Raw genomic sequence first — 18,731 nt, 5'->3', positions numbered from 1 at the left:
CCTCTCCCTTCCCCTCCCTCAAGGGGAGGCCCCCTTCTCCCCTTAATAGGGGAGGGGCCCCTTCTCCCCTTCCCCCCCCAAATAGGGGGGCTCTCCCCTCCCTCAAGGGGAGCTCCCCCCTCCCCTTCCCCCTCCCTCAAGGGGAGCTCCCCCCTCCCCTTCCCCCCCCAAATAGGGGAGGCCCCCCTCCCCCTTCCTCTCCCTCAAGGGGAGGCCCCCTTCTCCCCCAAATGGGGGGAGCTCTCCCCTCCCTTCTTCCCCCCAAATAGGGGAGCCCCCCTCTCCCCTTCCCCTCCAAATAGGGGAGGGACCCCCTCTCCCCTTCCTCCCCTTCAAGGGACCCCCCCTTTCCCCTTAAATAGGGGAGGCCCCCGTCTCCCCTTTGCCTCCGCCCGTACCTGCCGCCGAGGCGCCTCCGAGGGCTCCGAGCAAGGCGCCCAGCACCCACAAGACCGGCCTGGCGCCCATGCTGCCTCCTCCGCTCCGCTCCTGGCTCCTGGCTGCCCGGCGCTACTGCTGCCTCCGCAGGCGCTCGACGCTTCCCCAAAGGCGCGAGCCGACGGGGCGGGCCGGCACGCGGCAGCCAATCGCCGGAGGGCGCGAGCCCGGCGACGCGCGCGATTGGGCCGGGCGAGCGAGAGCGGCGGGAGGGGGAGCCAATGGGAATTGCGGGAGCGCGCGAGGCGCGGCGGTTGGAGGGTTTGGGCGGACGCAGGGAGGGAGACAGGCAGGCGCCTTCACCAATAGGAGCGGGAGGAATAGGTTGGCGGGGCTGAGGGTCGGTCGAAAGGAGGGACTCGCCAGTGAGGAGGCGCGAGTGAGGCGACCGAGGTGTGATTGATGCAGGAAGGCGCCAATCGGAAGCGTCAGACGGGGCGAATCAAAAGCGGAGCCGGCCGGTCACGTACGCAAGAGGTGGGAAGCAACACCTCCAGCCAATGGATGTTCATAGCGCGCACCAATCGGCGCGCCGGCTCCCCAAAGTGGCAGCGGCACCGACCAATTAGGCGGCTCCGTCCCTATTCAGCCCTACTTTGACGGGTGCTACGGAAGGACAGAAAGCCTTCAAAAGCGTTGCAACGACCTTTTTTTGCAGGTTGAGGGCGTTGGGAAAGACTTTCTCATTCGCACCCATTGCATAGCTATAGAATTATATATACACATTACAATAAGAAAGAGAGAATATAATAATTAAAAAATTATGTTAACATAATAAATTAGGCATTATATTCCAGTATATTTATAAATGCAATTACATTGATAGAAAATACAATTATATTGAAAGGAACATAATAAATTAGACATAAAAGATTTAAAATTATATATAATTATATCCCAGTATATTTTTAAAATACAATTATATTGATAGGAACTATAAGTATATTGTGATAATCAAATAGTCAAGGGCAATTTATCTCCAAAAACCACAATATTCATTTACCAATATATTTATTACCAATAATAATAATAATAATAACAACAACAACTAAGGTAAACCACTGTGTGTCTAATTCCCCAAAATATTTAATTATGCATATACATTTTCATAAATCAAATAATAAAAGTTAAGCATGGATTCTGGCTCGGTTTCTATATTGTGGAAAGTATGCTATAAAATTGTTCCGGCAGGCCTATCCAGTAGAATTTTAAGATGTTTTTAAAATGTTTTTAACAATATATATTATGATTTAATTGAGTATTAAGTGTTTTGTTTATTGTTCCCTGCCTCGATCAAAATGGAGAGGCGAGTAAGAATAATAATAATTATTATTACTTCATTTTAAGACTCCTGGACGTAGGGCGCAACCTCTATGCATGCTTAGCCAGGAAAAAGTCCTGCAACTCCCAGGATGCCTTTATACATAAAAGGTTTACATACACAGGGTTTATTCCGGCTGCTTCCCTTGGAATCAAATGGCAGCACGGCTTTTATACTAGATTAAGGAGTACAATCCCGGTCTTCCAGCCTTTCTAAATGAGCGTCTGTCCCCCATTTCATCATCAAGGTTTTGTTTGCCATTTTGCAACCTGCACGGATTTGGTCAAAGTTTCTTTTCAGTCTTTTGCTCAGTGTGTTCTAGTATTGCAACGGGAACTTTGTAAATGACACATGATTTGTCTGCTGTGTTCAAAGAGGGCGCCGCTGGGAATTGTAGGGCTTTCCCCCCTCTGCTGAAACATGCATAGGGTTGTGCCCTTAAAATCCCATGTGCTGTGAAGACTCCATAAACTACATAAGAAGACCTGAGCTGGATCAGGCCAAGGGTCCATTGAGTCCAACATTTTGTTTACACAGTGGCCAACATCAGAAATCCACAAGCAGGACACAAGTGCCACAGCACACACACACCCATGTTCCCCAGCAACCAGTGTACATAGGCACACTGCTTCTGATACTGGTGGTAGCAAATAGCCATCGGGGCGCCCTTGATAGCCTTCTGCTGCAGGAATTTCTCCAACACCCCTCTCTCTTTAAAGCCATCCAATTTGGTGGCCATCACCCCATCTTGTGGTAGCAAGTGCTAGTTTTTACTATGTGCTGTATGAAGTACTTCCTTTTCTGTCCTGAATCTCCCTTCCATCAGCTTCATTGGATGACCGTCGGGTTCTAGTATTACGGGAGAAAAAGGTCTCCCTCTCCAGCTTGTACAAAAGGCAGTATGATACTGACAGTTTTATTCTCAATTCCTTTTCTTATAACGCCTAACATGGAGTTTGCCTTCTTGACGGCGGCCGCACACTGGGTGGACACTTTCATCGAGTTGTCCACGACAATCCCAAAATCTCTTAAGTCAGTCACCACTAGCTCAGATCCCATCAGGTTATACTAGAAGTTGGGATTCTCCCACCCACCCCAGCGTGCATCACTTTACACATGCTTGCATTGAACCACATTTGCTGTTTGCATACCCACCCGCCCAGTTTGGAGAAATCCTTTTTGAGAGAACCTCACAATCCCTTTGTGCTTTTAACCACCCTAAAAATTTGGTGTAGTCGGCAAACTTCGCCTCTTCACTCCTGATTCTAGCTCATTTATGAGAGGAGGGCCAGGATCTCTTCTCGATCCTCCCAGAGTGCAGGACACGGAATAACAGGCTCAAGTTAAAGGAAGCCAGATTCCAGCTGGACATCAGGAAAAACTTCCTGACTGTTAGAGCAGTGCAACAATGGAATCAGTGACCTAGGGAGGTGGTGGGCTCTCCCACACTAGAGGCCTTCAAGAGGCAGCTGAACAACCATCTGTCAGGGATGCTTTAGGGTGGATTCCTGCACTGAGCAGGGGGTTGGACTCAATGGCCTTGTAGGTCCCATCCAACTCTGCTATTCTGATTCTATGAACAGGTTGAAAAGCATTGGTCCTAATACAGATCCCACTATTTATTTCCCTTCACTGGGAGAATTCGTTAACCGGTTACTGGTCTTGGACCACTGTGCCTTGATTTACAGCTAAAGATTTAATTGGCAAAGACCAGCTTATTGCAAATTTGTACAGTTCTGTCTTTCTAACTCAGCCTCCGCCAACTCTAGACATGTTGGATCGCAATTCCCATCTTTCCTGAGAGCTGTGGTTGCTAGGTTGGGCACGGCTGCTCTCGCTCAATGGGTTTTTCTTACACCAGATCAACAGGGCAGCAGCATTGCCATCCGCAACGGCGTGTTCTTTCAAAGTCCTTTTATTAAATAGTTTCAAAACCAGGAGAACAAAACAAACGAAACGTAACAGAATAAAACCACAAAGCAAACGGAAAAGAAAAACGCCGGCCGCCGACTTAAAATCACCAATCCCACAAAACCATTTCCGGCCCACGGACCGCCACGTTTTTCTATCAAGTCCTCCTGCCCTCCAAGGTTTGAAAAACACACCGCCGAGGTGCAAGCAAACCCTTCCGGATGAATGAGAGGGGGACGCGGGGCGGGGGGGAAAAAGGTCAGGGGAACGGCAAGTGCTCAGAACGGATTTGCCCTCTGTGGCGCCAAGCCAAGGACGAAGCCATGGAACTCCCAGATTCGTGCGGCTAAAAGTACGACCAACACATCTGCAAATCTATGCAAATCCTCACTTTCGCGGAGAATTCTCCCAAAGTAAGGTGGTCTAATTTTTTTAAAACAACAACAATCTAATCGTCCAAGTGCTGTGTTTGGTTAATCCAGAGACTGAATGCAGGCAGGCAGGCAGGATGACCAGGGGCGTTGCTAGGATCTGAAGATTCAGGGCCTGCGTGGCACGAAACGGCACGGAATCTCTACCCAAATTCAGAAAGGATCACTAGGAATTGTTTGAATTCCACAGGAGGCAAAGCCAGCCAATTCTGGTCTCAGCCAAATCACTTCCAATCCAGTTCTTCAATTAATTTGTCCCCAGGGCCCAGATCGTCCCAAGGCAATGAATTTTTCTTCCTCAGCTGTGTTGCCCTGCAGGGTAATCTGGAAAGGGAACATTACACACACACACATCCCTTGAATCTTTCCCCCTGCATGGCGTCAGTAAGAGGAAGAAACTTTTATTGGTTCCAGGATATAGATCCGGGGCCCGTCCTTGCAACGCCCCTGAGGATGACCCACCAGCATGCAGGCAAGTTGGATCTGGAGGAACGACCTACCCTCTCCCAACAAAAAATGAAAAAAACAAAAACGAAGTGAAAACACGCAGCATTTTAAGCTGAATTGTACAAGTGCCACCCGCCCCCACCCCTCCCAAAAAACAGCCCACCCACCACGCCAAGCAGAAACCAAGTCTCCCTCTTGAGGTAGAGTTTTTTTTTTGTGTGTGTGTGTTTCGTTTTTGTCTCAGGGCAAAAAAAAAAGAGTTTCCCAAAGTCTCAGCCGGTTGCGTCCTGGGTTCAAGTAAAAGAGTCAGATAGTTTATTGCTACTATCAGGAGCGGCGGCAGCAGCAGGCGGTGGCAGGATAGGGAGGGGAACGGAGGGGGGCGGGGGGAGAGAAAGAGAGGGGGAGGATCCTCGTCAAGACTCCTCGTTGCCCGAGTCGTCCTCGTCCCCGTAGCAGCTGTCGTCGTCGTCCTCATCGTCCATTTCGTCGTCCTCGTAGTACTCGTCGTAGAACAGGTCGGAGCCTTCGTCCGGCGCGGGCGTCTTCGTCTTGACGCAGTACTCCGCCAGCGTCGTGGGGACTTTGATGCCGTCCCGTTCGGCGTCCACCTTTGTGCCCAGGACTTGCTTCCTGGAGGGGAGGACACATTTGTGAACGGACAAGGGGAAACGGAGACGGGTGGGCGGGCAAGTCAGGTTCTGGGTGTTGAACTTAACGCAGTGGGTCCTATGTGCTGTTTATTAAACATATAAAGGCCTGTTTAAGGGGCATTTTTCTTCTTTCTTTTCTTCTTTCAACCCTAGTTGTTGGAGGGTACGGAGGCATGAGAGACACCTACCTTCATATGTAGGGTGCAAAGGTGTGGGGTCCAGGTCTTTGCCTTCAGCAGAGAGGTCACAAGAAATAACACTACCTGCAAAATTGGGACTACTAACAAGGGAGAGGGCCTTTTCAGTGGTGGCCCCCCAATTATGGAAGGATCTCCCCAACGAGGCTCGCCTGGCGTCAACACTGCTATCTTTTCGGCGCCAGGTCAAGACCTTTCTCTTCTCCTAGGCATTTAACAGCATTTAACAACATATGCGAAGTTCCCCCCCCCTTTTTAATGGACCCCAGAACTATTGTTGTTTAAATGGATACTGTTTTATAGTGTTGCTTTTATATTTTTGATGGTTTTAAATTTTGTATACTTTTTAATGTTCACTGCTTTTAACTTTTGTAAACCGCCCAGAGCTTCGGCTATGGGGGCGGTATATAAATTTAATAAATAAATAAATAAATAAATAAATAAATAAATAAGAGTAGGCCTCTAGAGCGGCCAGCTTCTGCCGAGAGAGATGGGTATCAAGTAGGGCTGTTCAAGCCTCGGGCTTCAGATTCGGACGTCCGAATCGCAGAGGCCGTTTTAGGGTGGATCCACCGTTTCAAAACCATTTCCTGGCACAGACCTAGGCCCCCACGCAGAGTACAACTCCCAGCATCCACTGCATGGGAGGGCTGAACTTACCAGGGCCTTGCCGCCACCATTACCCACTCTGGAGGAGCCAATCTCACGGGGTTTTTTTGCAGCCGGTGATCTCGCGACAAAACTTGATTTTGTTCTGACTTTATACTGTTAGTTTTACCCTACCCAGTGCCTGTTTACCCTACCCTGTGCCTGTTTGCATTCTCTTCCCCTCCTTATTGTTTTATTATGATTTTATTAGATTGTAAGCCTATGCGGCAGGGTCTTGCTATTTACTGTTTTACTCTGTACAGCACCATGTACATTGATGGTGCTATATAAGTAAATAATAATAATGAGGCGATTACGACGAGGAGTGGGCAATGGTGGCACAGGCAGCATGGGGACCTACCAGCCTCTGTCTTAGCCGCCCTTCCCAACTGTCAGTGTCTCCAGATGCTGTCGGGTTACAGCCAAAATTAGGAACGGCTAGAAGTTAGGGGCGATCAGCAATTAGGGGCGTTCCTTCTAAAACTGGCCATCTCAGCGACTTCTGGATCGGCACTCAGACACAGAGTTGGGGCCAGGCTGGGGCCCTCCACTGGAGATGGGACTACAGTTCCCAGCATTCTCTGCGGCCAGCCCGACCGGGATTGGGGCAACCCATTTGCCCCGACCCACCTGATGAGGTCCGTGTATTCCTGATCGTTCCCTTTGCTCTCCTTCCACTTCCGGTACATCACAGAAGCGTCGACGTTTGCCGGGGAGAAGGTGTTTGGCTCATTGAGTAGCGAGATCACGCTCAGGAGGATCGTTCTGAGATGGGAAGGAGGAGAAGCGAGGAAAAAGAGAGGCAACGTCGTTAGGGCAGGGGCGCAGAGCTTTTCCATGGCAGCCTCCTTCCAGGAGGCGTCTGGCCCTTGGGATGAAAGATGTTCGAATGCCCCTGAAACAAGGTGTATCTCTGCATGCATTGTCGTCCCTCCTGTCATGCGTGAATGGATGCCCACCCGCCCACCTCCCCGCTGCCATGAACAGTGTCAGTTGGGCTCCAGGTTTTTTAAGCTCTCTGTTATTAGCTGTACTTTAGGAGGGCAACCAGGACGATCAGGGGTCTGGAAACAAAGCCCTGTGAGGAGAGACTGAAAGAACTGGGCCTGTTTAGCCTGGAGAAGAGAAGACGGAGGGGAGACATGAGAGCACTCTTCAAATACTTGAAAGGTTTGTCACAGAGAGGAGGGCCAGGATCTCTTCTCGATCCTCCCAGAGTGCAGGACACGGAATAACGGGCTCAAGTTACAGGAAGCCAGATTCCAGCTGAACATCAGGAAAAACTTCCTGACTGTTAGAGCAGTACGACAATGGAACCAGTGACCTAGGGAGGTGGTGAGCTCTCCCACACTAGAGGCCTTCAAGAGGCAGCTGGACAACCACCTGTCAGGGATGCTTTAGGGTGGATTCCTGCATTGAGCAGGGGGCTGGACTTGATGGCCTTATAGGCCCCTTCCAACTCTACTATTCTATGATTCTATGACCCAGCTTTGCCTGGGTTGCAATCATCCTTTGCTTGATACAGTGACCCCTTCGAGCAGTTATGCACCTGTCAGAGTTGGAACGCATTGCCCCTACCCCGTGTGAGTGATGTCAGACCCATTGGCACCTCTAGGCACCTACCTTGCCATGGGGTACTCCTATAGTCCCCTGAAGGAGGGATCTGCCCGCCCCATTTCCCTGAGAGGAGCTGACTCACAGCAGGGGAGAGGCATCTAACTCTCTTCTTCAGCCTCCTAATCTCCCCTGGCGTCAAACTATGGAATGCAAAGCTGCGTGTTGGTTTGAAAAGTCTACCACCACATTGCTGAAGATGTTTTTGCAGGCTTCAACCACACGAGACATTTAAATAAATTAAAATTAATCACTGCATTTGACCACAATACCTGACGTAACGCCTCTCCCGACATGAACCTCCCCGTACACTGTGCTCAACATCTAAGGTCCTCCTCTGAGTGCCTACTCCGAAGGAAGCTCGGAGGGCGGCAACAAGGGAGAGGGCCTTTTCGGTGGTGGCCCCTCAGTTATGGAATGATCTCCCCGACGAGGCTCACCTGGCGCCAACATTGTTATCTTTTCAGCGCCAGGTCAAGACTTTTCTCTTCTCCCGGGCATTTAACAGCATTTAACAATGCTAAGTTTGTTTTCTAACGGACCCCAGAACGGTTGTTTTTAAATGGATACCGTTGTTTTTATACCGTTTATGTTTTTGATGGTTTTAAATTTTGTATACTTTTTAATGTTCACTGTTTTTAACTTTTGTAAACCGCCCAGAGAGCTTCGGCTATGGGGTGGTATATAGAGGACCTTCTCTTCTGCTGCTCCCAGACTGTGGAACGGCCTGCCGGAGGAGACTCGTCAGCTTCACAGTGTTTTAGCATTCAAGAAAGCTATCAAGACTGATCTCTTCTGGCAGGCCTATCCAGGAGAATTTTAGGGCCAGGATCTCTTCTCGATCCTCCCAGAGTGCAGGACACGGAATAAGGGGCTCAAGTTAAAGGAAGCCAGATTCTGGCTGGACATCAGGAAAAACTTCCTGACTGTTAGAGCAGTGCGACTGTGGAATCAGTTACCTAGGGAGGTTGTGGGCTCTCCCACACTAGAGGCCTTCAAGAGGCAGCTGGACAACCATCTGTCAGGGATGCTTTAGGGTGGATTCCTGCCTTGAGCAGGGGGTTGGACTCGATGGCCTTATGGGCCCCTTCCAACTCTGCTATTCTATGATTCTATGATTCTAATCAGTATTTTATGTATTTTATGATTGCTGTTGTTCCCTGTCTCGATCCAATCGGAGAGGCGGGTAAGGAATACATTATTATTAAATAAATGTATTATTAAATAATACATTATTAAATGTAATAAATAAATAAATAAATACAGCATAACCCTGAGGTGGACGGCCCTAGGGTCCACGTAGCACGCATGCCACGTTTCAGGTGCCCAGGTTTCACAAACATGGCCAGGATGGACGGGCAGACAGACGCACCTTCCTTTGACTATTAGAGATTGTTCTGGACTGATTGGTAAGCTGCTTGGGGAAGGGCTTTCGTGGCCCAAAGACAGGGTAGAAATCTCTAAATTCGTCCGTGGATGCAGGGCTCCCTGTTCATTATAGACACGCGCAACGGTGCGGCGTTCACTTGCTGAGCCCAGAGGCAACCGCATTCGGTCACCGTACACCGAACCTTTAGTTCTGTCTTGAAGTAAGTGGCGGAGATGGATCCGGAGGCTGGCAGTGTCTCCGGCTGTTCTCACAGAAACGGGGTCCAAGTATCAAACTAGCGGTGGATAAATCATATCCAGGGGAAAGAGCTCTGCTTCATGTTCTCCCTCTCCTCCAGCTCTTGTAGCTTCTATACTCGATGCATTGCCAGCCTTGCAAACATTCTACTTTTTGTTGGATAATAGGAAAAACTCCAGACACTAGGGGGCGATAGAGAATACCTTGTTGTTTTCAGCGGTTTGCATTGTTTTAATTTTTCTATGGTGCGTTTTGTATTTTTATGAATTGTTGTGAACCGTCCAGAAAGCTTTGGCTATGGCTAATAATAATAATAGAGACAACAATCATATTATCTCGTAGCTTGATCAATTCCGATTTCCTCTTCCCTCGCCTCTGCAACAAGCACCATGCAGGCTGTCCCTGAAGGATTCAAGTAACCCTATCTCATACCTTTGCTTACTTACACGAATGCACCCAGCTTTAGCGGGTGCTTGTAGTTAAAATGTATCAGACAGCCTTCGCTGACAATGTGTGTAAAAGCACTAATAAAGTAAGTTGATTTGAATTTCTTCTTAAATGGTTCTTGCCTGCGTAAATTGCCTCCGATACTAAATACTGCGTTGCCACGCTTTCTCTATCTGAAGCAACTCTGCTGTAACCAGACTTTCCAACACTTTTCTCGCTTATCAAAACGGAGGGACGTTTACTTTGGATTTTTAGAAACAATTCGAAGTACTTGAAAATAGATGTGTGTGTGTGTGTGCCGTCCTCTTTGCAACCTGGTGGGGTTGAGCGGAGGAGGGAAGAAGAAAGAGAGCTCACCTCACGTTCTGGGTCGGATTCCACCTCTCTGAAGGCAACTCTCCACTCTGTGGGTCGTCCACCGGAGGATGCAAGATGGAGATGCAAACATCTCCAGTCTGAAAGAGAGAAGGGATTTCTCTTTTTTAAAAAAGCATTTATCCTAAGAACATAAACCATGCAACCATGATGGATCATACGAACAGAAGAAGAGCCATGCTGGATCAGACTGAGAGTCCTTCTAGTCCAGCACTCTGTTCACACAGGGGCCAACCAGCCATCGGCCAGGGATGAACAAGCAGGACATGGTGCAACAGCACCCTCCCGCCCATGTTCCCCAGCAACTGGTGCACACAGGCACAGCAGGACATGGTGCACACAGGCACCTCGGACACTGCAGGGAAGCACATAAGCATCAGGGCTAGTAGCCCTGGATCGCCTTCTCCTCCTCCTCCTCCTCCAGGAATTGATCCACCCATTTAAAGCCATCCAAATTGGTGGCCACCACTACATCCTGTGGCAGTGAGTTCCACGGTTTAACTCTGCGCTGTGTGAAGAAGTCCTTCCTTTTCTCTGTCCTGAATCTCCCACCCATCATCTTCGTGGGATATGACCCCGCTGGGTTCTAGTATTTTGAGAGAGGGAGAAAAATGTCCCCTTCCACATTCAGACCAAGGGCCCCACTAGTCCGGTGGCCTCTCCAAATGGTGGCCAACCAGATGCCCCTGCTAGCCACCCCAATTCTGCTAGCCCACTCACGGCACCTGTAGGCCCCTCCTTCTCCCTTATGGCTATCAGAAAGTGCTTAACTAGCCTTCACCCATATAATCCTGCCCATACCACAGGGGTCCATCCATTTGGGTGGTTTTGTTTTTATTCGAAAGAAAGTAATTCATTGGTTTAACTCAGAATTCTAAATTGTACGCCCCGCAATTTGCTCTGGATACTGGAAAGAACACGCGGCTCCTTACGCAACAAAAATCCACGCCTGGTGATGCCCAAGCGTCCCAATTTGAGGAGGAGAGAGGACGTCACTCGTTGCCGCCGTGGTAACACACTTGGGAGTCAGAAACCGTTGCCCAGCTACTGCAAATCACCCAGCGATCTGCCGGGAGATCCCATCTGGCCTTCCGCTACCCCTGCCGTGCGCTAAGGTGAGGGCCCTTTTTCGAGCGCCTGCCACTGCCATCCGTTAGCTTGGGCCGCTCAGAAGAGACGGGGCCTTCTTGGGGATGGCCCTATAGAACACTGGGGATCTCCCTTCCTATTGATGCGCACCCAGCCCAGCCTCTCCCAAACTATCAACCTTCAAATGACCGTAGGAACCTACCGTCTACCAAGTCAGACCCTGGGTCCATCCATCTCAGTGTCGCCAGCACTGACTGGCAGCAGCTTCCCGGGTTTCAGGCAGCCCTACTTGGAGACACTGCCGGAAATTGAACCTGGGACCTCTTGCATAGAAAACAAGCTCCCCGTCCTCACCGTTTGAATAAAGAGACGATTCAGATAGGGTCATAGGAAGCGGCTTTATACTCAGACTTGGTTCATCTAGCCCACTATGGCAGCAGCAGGGGCCCTCCCACTGAGCTATGGCCCCTCCCCCGGCTGGGGCTCATGGGAGTTGTAGTACAACACATCTGGAGGGTGCCAGGCTGGGCAGGGCAGTCCAGCTGCTTCTGTGCAGGCATATCGCCAGGCAGTAAACACCGCCTGCATTTAAAGCTGCCATGAACAGAATTTGGCAGCGGCCATGCTGGCTGGGTGTGATGGGAATTGCAGTCCAACACCTCTGAGAGGTTGGGAAAGGCTGAGAGAAGTGTTCCGGGGCAGTGCTTTAGACCTAAGAGGGGAAAGGCAGGTTAAGTCTTTGCCCTCCATTCCCCCGACGGTGGGGCGGGGGATGTACCTCGTATATGTTAGGATGCCACATTTTGGTCAGGAACCTGAAGGCAGGCGGCGAATATGGGTAGTCAACGGGGAACCTGAGACGAGCCTGTGGAGAAAGAGGGTGAGGAGGAAAAAGGTCAAGAACGGAGACTGGCGCGGCTCACGTAGGTTATGATCACACCTGCCCTGTCTCGACCAGCAAGGGATACGAGCCTCCTTTGCTGCACCACTCAGCCAAGTGCTCAGCCGGCCGCTGGCCTTCTCCCTGCGTTGCATCACAAGGCTCCCTGGCTGTCGGGTTACCAGGTCAGGCAGAAGCCGGCTCGAGGTTTAAACCGATGACACGTTTCGTCCGTCCAGCTAGACAGGTCGTTTTTAAGTCCCCGACACCTACTTCCCCCATCAAGACCGCTCTCTCACCGCCCCACCCGAGACAACCTGATCGTCCTTGCAAACATTCCGTGACCTCACAGCAACTCAAACAATGGCTGGGCACGGCTCCCAAAAGCTCAACGGCTCATTTGTAGCCTCCCGGAGACCCAACACCTGATGTTTCCTTAAAACACACCGTTCAGTCGGTTTTATATCGCACACACGGTGAGTCATGCACAGCCAACGTCAACACGACACACCCTGCCCCACTTCTTCTTAAACCGTCCCAGTAGTTCTAAGTTTCGACCACCGCCCAGTTAAGGAGTGCGGCCTTGCCCAGGCTTGTCAATAACTAGTCGCCTAAGGTGCACGAAATTCGGCTCCAGGGGACCAAGCTTTTGTTAATTAGAAGGCAGCGCCAGCTCACTGATCTCCCCTTCTGAAGATCTGTAAATGAGTAACATCGTTACGAATGGGCCAACTGGGGGGGACGGGGGGGGACACATCTGGCAGATAACTGCCAGACAGACTTTATTAAAGGCTGCAAACCCTACGTGGGAGATCCGAAAATTAAAGCTTCAATTCGGCTTCAGAACCTAAGAGCCTCTCTCTTTCTCTCCACTTCATCCGCAACAGGTTCTGAACATGAAACACATCGGTCAGCGTTGAAGATGGTCAACCCGCGAGGAGATGTCTTCGGGGGGCGGCCCGCCCAATTGTGTGTGTGGGGGGGGGAGCCACCGGGTGGGCCGTGAGCCCTCCAAGCTGACTCAGGACTGGTTCTGGCTCCACCTAGCCCCATCAGGAAGGGAAAAGGGATCGGGCGAGAAGCCAGGAGTTTGCAAAACAGGCCCATCAACCTCAGCAACATGACTTCCTCTGCCAAAACCAGCCCAGAGGAAACAGTCTGCTTGTTTACTTCCCTCGAAGCCATATGACCTACTAACCATTTACCCAAAACCACGCACACGTTCAGTCCTAGCTCCTCCCCACCAGCTCAGGAGTGAAATGAAGGCCCGGTCCACACATAACAAGACGCCCAGTGGGGTGTAGCGGCTGAAGTGTCGGACTGGGAGTCGGGAGATCCGGGTTCGAGTCCCCGCTCGGCCAGGGAAACCCACTGGGTGACTTTGGGCCAGTCACAGACTCTCGGCCCAGCCTACCTCACGGGGTTGTTGTTGTGAGGATAAAATGGAGAGGAGGAAGATTATGTGGGTTCCTTGGAGGAAAAAAGGCGGGATATAAATGCGATAATAAAAATAAGATAAAATATATCAATAAGCAATGGTTTAGGCTGCATGAACCTCTCCAGCACGGCCACAAAGATAAGGTTCCCCTTTTGTTTTAGACTAACCGCAGTTTTGCATTATGTCCGAACCCTAAACTGTGGTTCGTCCTAACTACGGGAAGTTGAAACAACCCAGCTTCTAAACCATAACTCAGCCGGCTTTTAAACTACAACAACCCAGCTTCTAAACCATAGTTCGGCCTTCCCCAACTTTTGCCTTCTACACGTGTCGGCTGGGGGATTGTGGGAGTGGTCATCCAACACGTCTGGAGAGCACCAGGTTGGGGAATTATGGTTTGAAGCTGGCTTGTTTCCTCTAACCACGGTTAAGGCTAGCACTAGTCTGTCCAGGTTTGCACACCACAGCCAGCTCATCCCCGTAACACCAAACCACGGTTTAGCGGCTCATGCAAACGTAGCCAAGGAATGTGGACGGGGAGAGAGCCAGATGTAAACACCACGCCCCTGAGACAGAAATATTCCCTTTCCCCCCGGCACCCAACCTATTGGGGAGTACAGCATGACTGGGGGAGAAATGTATTTACACCCTGTCAAGATTAGTGTGGGTTTATCACCTCATTTCCAGTCCATGACCCTGTTCAGCGAGCTGAACATTAAGGCTTAGTGTGAACCATTCCTAACCACAGTGGCTACATAACCACGGTTTAAACATGCTCGACAACCATTTGCTGAAAAAGGGTGAGCAGCCCTAACCACGGCTTAGCGTGTTGTCTGAACAGGACCAGCGTCTTTGCCCACTGCTGGGGGGGGGGGAAGATGGGGGGGGCGGGCGCTTCCTCTACAACAGCCTTTCTCAACCCGCTGCCCTCCTGATACGCTGGGAAGTTCGGTGGATGGCAACAAGGGAGAGGGCCTTTTCAGTGGTGGCCCCCCAATTCTGGAATGAACTCCCCGACGAGGCTCGCCTGGCGCCAACGTTGTTATCTTTTCAGCGCCAGGTCAAGACTTTTCTCTTCTCCCAGGCATTTAACAGCATTGAACAACGCGAAGTTTGTTTTCTAACGGACCCCAGGACTGTTGTTTTTAAATGGATACCGTTGTTTTCATACTGTTTATGTTTTTGATGGTTTTAAATTTTGTATACTTTTTAATGTTCACTGTTTTTAACTTTTGTAAACCGCCCGGAGAGCTTAGGCTATGGGGTGGTATATAAATGTAATAAATCAAATCAATCAAACTCCAATCAATCCAAGTCAGCCTGGTTCATGGTCAGGGATGATGGGCAGTGTAGTCCAACATCAGCCAGTGACCCAAGGTTGAACCCAAATCAGGTTTCACTACCAATGCCCTCTTAAATATAACTCCACCTTCTTTTCTTCACCCAGCTGACCCCAGCCTTGAAAGCATGCTGGGAAATGTATTACCCATTCCTGCTGGGTCAGTTCTATCGCACCTGTATGCTGGAACGCCCTTCCCTAACATGATGCACTCCAGATACTTTGCACTATAGAATCACAGAATAGCAGAGTTGGAAGGGGCCTACAAGGCCATCAAGTCCAACCCCCTGCTCAATGCAGGAATCCACCTTAAAGCATCCCTGACAGACGGTTGTCCAGCTGCCTCTTGAAGGCCTCCAGTGCGGGAGAGCCCACCACCTCCCTAGGTCATGGGTTCCACTGTCGTACTGCTCTAACTATCAGGATGTTTTTCCTGATGATTTGTCATACTGCTCTAACCATCAGGAAGCTTTTCCTGATATCCAACCGGAATCGGGCTTCCTGCAATTTGAGCCCATTATTCTGTGTCCTGCACTCTGGGGTGATCGAGAAGAGATCCTGGCCCTCCTCTGTGTGACAACCAATCATGGACACTACTGGATGGGGATGAAGGGTCTTGTAATCCAACACATTTGGTGGATGCAAAGTTGGGAAAGGCTGGCCTGGAAAGATTAACTCTTTTCCAGTTATTAAACAGTAACCTGGAAGCAATTCTTAACTGGTCCTTTGTGGGAAACGGTGATTTTTAAACCTGATTTAATTCTGCGCCTCATTCAAGGTAATCATCTTCCACCACCCAGTTTCAAGGAAGATGGGAATTATTTGTGTGGGATAACCAACGAATTTCCCATGTGGCACAACACCAAAGAATTACTACGGTCAAATATTACTTTGTGGCCATGGGAACAAGACACCTGTTGCACTCTTGAGAAACTTGCTTCTGAGAAAACACATACAAGATTGTTGTCATTCGAATTTCCACTGTTAGTGGGAACAGTTTTTAATAAACTGCAGCACAGCCAATGGTCAAGGATTGTGGGAATTGTAGTCCAGAACATCTGGAGGGCATAAGAAGCCTCCAATATGATTCTTTGAACGCTTTTCATTATTGCTTTTTTATACTTTTATTTTTCTAGCTGTCTATCGAAGGAACAGGAGAGCGCGAATTAGGTGCTTCTTGTGAGGAGAAACGGGGAAATTACACAACTCCTTGATGTTTCCTGCAAATAGTTTCTACTATTCAAAATAGATCCATATTAAGTTTTTCGGTGGGGGGGGGGGGAATTCACCCAAATTCTTATTTGCAGGAATTGTTGCTCTTATCTAGGAGAATGATTCCCAGTCACCCTGTAAGAAACTGGGAAGGAAGTTCAGAGGAAGTGGAGCGGGATGGAGGTTGTTAAACACACACACCACACAACCCGCATCCTGCTGAATTCTCCGTATAACTGCGAACTGTTGTCACTGAATGTCAGTTATTGAGATTACTTGAAAGGAACGCAGCTGTTGGGGTTCAGGAAAAAACAACACATTTTTAATATTACCAATTCCAACTGTTTAGATTGCAGGAAAGAGCTTGAGAACAACACGTGAAACGCTGAGCGAGACAAACAAGGAAATTACTGGTGTAATTGGGAATTATTCCCGTCATTTAAGTCACACTGGCCGAAGGGAAAACAAGTGATTTTACTGCTCATTCCTTAGCATGTTTACTCAGAAGCAACTCATTGCTCAACGTAAGATTTATTATTAGAATCTGAATTACTCAGAAGACGTACTGGGCCAGAGAGTTCAAAACTCAACAGCTTTAAATACTGATATATTTTAGTTTTACTTCTGCTTACTTATACATTCGTGGTACAATCTATACATGTCTACTCAGAAGGAAGCCCCACTGTTTTCAAGGGAGCTTACTCCCAGGAAAATGCATATAGGATTGCAGCCTTACATAGTCCTATAGTTAACATTTATATATTTAACAATCCCATGTTTTTGTTTCTTGTTTTAGCTGTCTATTTTGATCTTGTTAAGACCCATATCTGATTTTTATCATTACTTTTTGTACTCCGCATTGGAGAAAATGTGTGGTTTAAAAGGCAGCCTATACATCTGCAATGTCAATAAACAAATTTGAAGTTTACACTTCCATTTGATCAATTCAATAGGCCTTATCTTTACTACCAGTGGTGTGTGTGTGTGTAGATTAATAATTATTTTTTCTTGTCTTTGTTACAAGGAGGAGATTAAATAATTATTTTAGGATTATTATGGAGGGTGGGGAAGAATTCCTTTTTTCCTTGTCTTTATTAGTAGTTGTGTGTGTTGGGGGGAGGTTAAGTGATTATTTTATAATGGGGGAAGAATTCCTTTTTTTCTTTATTAGTAGTGGTGTAGCAGAGGGAGGTAAAGTTATTATTTATGATGGGGGAGGAGAAGAATTATTTTTTCCTCTGTCTTCATTACTAGTGGGGGGAATTAAATTATTGTCTTATAACAGGTGCATGTGAGAAGTATTCCTTCCCCTTCTTATCTTTATTACTGGGGAGGAGGGATAAAAATTAAGTTATTTTCTCACAATTTGGGGAGGGGAGTCCTTTTCTCCTTGTCTTATTCCGGGGGGCGGGGGGAGAGATTAAGTTATTCTCTCATGATTATGATGGGGTTGGGGGGGGGAGGAGAATTCCTTTCCCCCCTTGCCTTTATTACTAGTGGGGGGAAATTAACTTGTCTTATAATCCGGGTGGGGAGAGAAGTATTCCTTTCCTCATTATCTTTATTACTGGGGGGGGGGAATAGAGATTAAGTTATTCTTTTGTGAGGAGAGGATAATAATTCCCGTTATTACCCTTTATTACTGGGGGTGATAGAGATTAAGATTCTTTTATGAGGGGGGAATAATAATTCCCTTTATTACCCAGGGAGATAGAGATTAAGTTATTCTCTCCCAATTGGGAGAGTCCTTTCCCCCCTTGTCTTTATTACTAGTGCGGGGGGGGGGAATTAAGTTATTGTCTTATAATGGGGAAGAAGTATTTATTCTCCCCTTATCTGGGGGGGGGAATAATTCCTTTCCCCCCTTGCTTGCCTTTATTACTGGGGGGTGATAGAGATTTAGTAATTCTTTTGTGAGGGGGGAATAAAAATTCCCTTTATTACCTTTTATTACTGGGGGGGATAGAGATTAAGTCATTCTTTTGTGAGGGGAGAATAATAATTCCCCTTATTACCCTTTATTACTGGGGGGGGGATAGAGATTAAGTCATTCTTTGTGGGGGGGGATAATAACAGTAATAATTCCCTATTCCTGGGCGGCCCCTCCTGTCCTCCCCCCCTCCCCAGGCCCCTCTCACCCAGCCCCCCTCACCTTGAAGTAGCCCCCCTCGTAGTGGGTGTTGGGGGGCCCGAAGATGGCCACCTCCCAGTTGTACAGGTCGCCCTCGTCGACCAAGCTGACTCGGAAGCCCTCCACCGGCTCCTCCTGCAGCCCCTTCAGCTCCAGCAGCAGGGCCTTCTGCGAGCTGGGCACGGCCGGCCGGGCCATGTCGCCCAAGGCCGCGGGGGGAAGAAGGGGAAAGGGGAAAAAAAAAAAAAGAAGGGGTAGGCCGCGCGTGAAGCCGGGGTCTCGCGTGGACGCGGCGGCCGGGGAAGGCGGCGGGAGCGGCGGCCGCGGCGGCCGGAGTCGAAGACGGACGCGAAGGAGCGCCGCTGAAGGCAGAACGGCGATGACAACAGAGCGCGGGGCGGCCTGGGACGCGTAGTTCCGCGGAGGGGAGGGAGGAGCCACGCCGCCGCCAATGGCAGGCCGGCGGGGAGCGGGAGGGCGGGGCCGAGCGGCCGAGACTACAGCTCCCGGCGGCCCTTGCGGCTTCGGCAGCC

General features: G+C 49.3%; 1 protein-coding gene across 1 annotated transcript; it reads right to left on the bottom strand.

The window, feature by feature from the left end:
- Positions 1 to 3,658: 3,658 nt before the first annotated feature.
- On the bottom strand, positions 3,659 to 18,576 carry CDC34 (cell division cycle 34, ubiqiutin conjugating enzyme). Its single transcript, XM_063147267.1, has 5 exons — positions 18,220 to 18,576; positions 11,977 to 12,063; positions 10,092 to 10,189; positions 6,677 to 6,811; positions 3,659 to 5,181 (listed from the first exon to the last, which is right to left on the bottom strand). Exons 1-5 carry the CDS (start codon positions 18,394 to 18,396, stop codon positions 4,965 to 4,967), a joined length of 714 nt encoding a protein of 237 aa, XP_063003337.1. The 5' UTR covers positions 18,397 to 18,576; the 3' UTR covers positions 3,659 to 4,964.
- Positions 18,577 to 18,731: the final 155 nt, after the last annotated feature.

The sequence above is a fragment of the Elgaria multicarinata genome, chromosome 23, assembly GCF_023053635.1.
Source record: "Elgaria multicarinata webbii isolate HBS135686 ecotype San Diego chromosome 23, rElgMul1.1.pri, whole genome shotgun sequence".
NCBI classification, from domain to species: Eukaryota; Metazoa; Chordata; class Lepidosauria; order Squamata; family Anguidae; genus Elgaria; species Elgaria multicarinata.
The sequence above is the reverse complement of the archived record's forward strand: the minus strand, read 5'-3'. Positions and strand labels throughout refer to the sequence as shown.